This window comes from Neoarius graeffei, chromosome 7 (assembly GCF_027579695.1).
Source record: "Neoarius graeffei isolate fNeoGra1 chromosome 7, fNeoGra1.pri, whole genome shotgun sequence".
Classification (NCBI taxonomy): domain Eukaryota; kingdom Metazoa; phylum Chordata; class Actinopteri; order Siluriformes; family Ariidae; genus Neoarius; species Neoarius graeffei.
Window position 1 is genome coordinate 28817398 of NC_083575.1, and position 3464 is coordinate 28820861.

The window sequence follows — 3464 nt, forward strand, 5'->3', positions numbered from 1 at the left end:
AAACGTGCATGTGCGCACACAGACGTCCTCTGTCTGCTTGACTGCGTGAAGCGAGCGATTTCATGCACATTATTTGCTCAGGAATCCCCTCAAATTAAATAACTTCCCAGCCACAGAATGGCCTGGTTTTTTTTGTAGATATTACAGAAATAAACAGATATCACAATTACCAAATTTCAGCGCGAACTAAATTTCAGCAATTTTATGAAATCGAAAGGCCGTCTACTTTTAAAGTCAAAAACTACTATTTCTATTGATTTCAAAGTCTAAATATTCAAGAAAACTATTTTTAATTGCTTTTCTCATTTAAATATCTTAATTTATTAATGTGTTCAAAAGTTCTGCCAACTATTTTACCAACAGAACTCTCTCTTGCACCTCAAAAATAGTTAGTCCCAGCACCGTGTGGCCAGCATCACATGATGTCATTTTCCTCGATGGCAGACATGTTGAACACACTGCGGAGAGTGTCCTCTCGGATTTTTTCCCTAATACTTTGTCTATGACTGTATCTACTTGTATGTGAATGAACTTGCTGTGTTCTTTACTGTTAAAACTCGTCTTAGGGTGATGAGTTTGTGTACAGTATCAAAATGGGGATGAATACCAACTCAACAAATAATTTCACAACACATATTCTGAGCAACCATTTAATAGCATAACCTTTTAATAGCCTGAACAATAAGACACATTTTTAAGTGTATCTCTTGAAAGACTCCTGGTGGCAGGAGAGTATGTGATTTCTCTTAGCAGGTACTGAACATCAGCTTCATCGTGTGCGACCAAGGCTGCTTCCACACTATAAGTATGCATTCATAGGGCTTGAAGGAAGTAACAAAGAGGGAGAAGAGTTAGCATGCCTAGAAAAACAATTATATATAAACTGTAGTGAATATATAAATGAATCAGAGAGCATTGTATAACTAACCTTTGCAAAATTTGGCTTCGGACGGATGGTACATGTGTATCCAGCTGTTGGTTTTTTAGGGTAAGTTTTGACCATCACAACAGTGAAGATGTACTTCACACCAATAACAGCCTACACAAAAGAAAAAAATTAAATCATCACTAACTTTAAATCACAGATCATTCAGACTTTAGCTCATATAGGCTCAGGCCAAATACCACATTCATTCATCTATCTTCAGTTCGTATTTGATCCTTGTCAGGGTCATGGTGGACTCTGAGCCTATCCTGGGAACACACAAGGCAGGACTACACCATGGATGGAACACTAGTCCATCACAGGGCATCACACTCATTTCATCATCCACACCTGGGGGTCAATTTTAGAGGAGCCAAAGCACATACTATTACATTGTATATGGATTAGCGAACTGGAAAGAAATCAGATTATATAAAGGAAGCCCACATGGACACAGGTGAACATGTAAAACTCCAGACAGATAGAAACCTGAGCTCAAGTTCGAACCACAGACCCTAGAGCTTTAAGGTAGCAGTACTTCCTGCTGTCTCTGACCTCAGCCTCTGTTTACTCATTATGAATTTATAATTGGACCACTGTTGGTCGACAACCAGATTGGTTGGCTGTATTTGGGGCATTTTAGGTCCAGATTTGGTCCAGACACCAAAATGCCATAAAAATGTGCAGTTGAGTATTTTTGGCCTACAATTCACTTGCCTGGCGAAAAATGATGTCTGATACAGAGAAACGTGCATTTAGCCTGAAATCTTTTGCTGATTGGATTATCAAATATCCAACATGCACAAAAGGTATAGCAGGGTTAATAAGCAAGTAAGTGTGTGTGTGTGTGTGTGTGTGTGTGTGTGTGTGTGTGTGTGTGTGTGTGTGTGTGTATCTTCATGAGGAACAAATATTCCCATCTAGGAATATCTGACAGTTTGGCGACATTTAGCTGATCTCCATAAGGAAAACATTTTTAAACCAAAAACTTCAGAAGTTATGAAACAATAAAACATCTAAAAGAGCCAAAAGGTTTCCTTTTGGTCATTGCGTTAAGGTTAGAGGTGTAGGCATAGCAATAACTGGCTGCATGAATACTTTTGTAAATAGAAGCTTCTCTCTATAAAGTTAAAATATACCAGAAAGATATCTTACCTGCACCTGGAGTTTGATCACCTTAACAACTTGACTGGTGTATATGCTGTCGCTATGTGCATTATACTGGGCGACTGCAAACTGCAGGATTTTCTGGACTTCTGGACAGTTTATGTCTGCATCTGCTGTGGCTCCAATATGCCTAGCGCTCGTCACGGCCAAGAAGACTGCCAAGAGTGAAGCTGCAACTTTTACAAACATGACTGCTAAGCTTTGAACTTAACCTTGTGATGTGAAAGTGCAGTTCTCCTGGGACACTGAATATTTATAGGATAATACTGATGGTAGAGGGAGGAGCATGGTAAACAAAGTGTGTGTGTGTGTGTGTGTGTGTGTCAAGATTTTTGCATTTAAGCCAAAATGATTAACAGGCTCTGTTTGAATATCTCATCATCTCTAGCCGCTTTATCCTTCTACAGGGTCGCAGGCAAGCTGGAGCCTATCCCAGCTGACTATGGGCGAAAGGCGGGGTACACCCTGGACAAGTCGCCAGGTCATCACAGGGCTGACACATAGACACAGACAACCATTCATACTCACATTCACACCTACGGTCAATTTAGAGTCACCAGTTAACCTAACCTGCATGTCTTTGGACTGTGGGGGAAACCGGAGCACCCGGAGGAAACCCACGCGGACACGGGGAGAACATGCAAACTCCACACAGAAAGGCCCTCGCCGGCCCCGGGGCTCGAACCCAGGACCTTCTTGCTGTGAGGCGACAGCGCTAACCACTACACCACCGTGCCGCCCTCTGTTTGAATATGATAAACGTTAATCGTCTACATTGCTTGATACATTGCCTTATACTATATGATACATTGCCTCATATATCACAAATATAAATCCTCATATCACAAATCTCATCTGTGAAAGGCATATACCAAATTCTTTAGCAAACCTGGCGCTTTAGTAGTCTCCTTCTCCAATTCTAGATCCATGGGGAAGAGCAGTACTGCAAAAGGATGCTTGTGATGAAACATATTTGATTAATTCCTAATTACTTTAAAAGCAATTTTATTTAATCTCTTCATTCTATAAATCTTTCATTTAGGTAAGTATTCAGACCTTTAATTCAGGACTAGAATTAGAAAGTAGAAACACTTTTGGCAGTAATTACAGCTCCAAGTCTTCTTGTGTCATCTCTGCAAGCTTTGCACGCCTGGATTTGAGCAGGTTATTCCACTTTTCCTGGCAGAGACTGTACTTTCAAGCTCATTTAGTTTGGATTGGATTGGTCTGTAAACTGCCACCTTCAGGTCTCTTCACAGATAGCCTATTGGGGTTCAAGTCTGGGGTTTGACTGAGCAACTCAAGGACATTCAGAGACTTGTCCGAAAGCCACCCTAGCTTTGTCCTGGTTGTATTCTTTGAGGGTTTGTTG

The 3464-nt window shown here is 40.8% G+C and overlaps 1 protein-coding gene across 1 annotated transcript; it reads right to left on the reverse strand.

Moving 5' to 3' along the window:
• Positions 1 to 652: 652 nt before the first annotated feature.
• LOC132888584 (cystatin-like) lies at positions 653 to 2300 on the reverse strand. Its single transcript, XM_060924634.1, has 3 exons — positions 2081 to 2300; positions 929 to 1039; positions 653 to 821 (listed from the first exon to the last, which is right to left on the reverse strand). The coding sequence occupies exons 1-3, from the start codon at positions 2279 to 2281 to the stop codon at positions 747 to 749; spliced, it is 387 nt and encodes a 128-aa protein (XP_060780617.1). The 5' UTR covers positions 2282 to 2300; the 3' UTR covers positions 653 to 746.
• Between the last annotated feature and the right edge of the window lie 1164 nt (positions 2301 to 3464).

What these genes read in the sequence shown, in the direction of transcription:
- LOC132888584 (XM_060924634.1), bottom strand. Translation starts at nt 2,281, where the DNA reads ATGTTTGTAAAAGTTGCAGCTTCACTCTTGGCAGTCTTCTTGGCCGTG. An exon ending in TGATCAAACTCCAGGTGCAG is followed by an intron (nt 1,040 to 2,080) that starts GTAAGATATCTT and finishes TCTTTTGTGTAG; the next exon opens with GCTGTTATTGGTGTGAAGTA. An exon ending in CGAAGCCAAATTTTGCAAAG is followed by an intron (nt 822 to 928) that starts GTTAGTTATACA and finishes ACTTCCTTCAAG; the next exon opens with CCCTATGAATGCATACTTAT.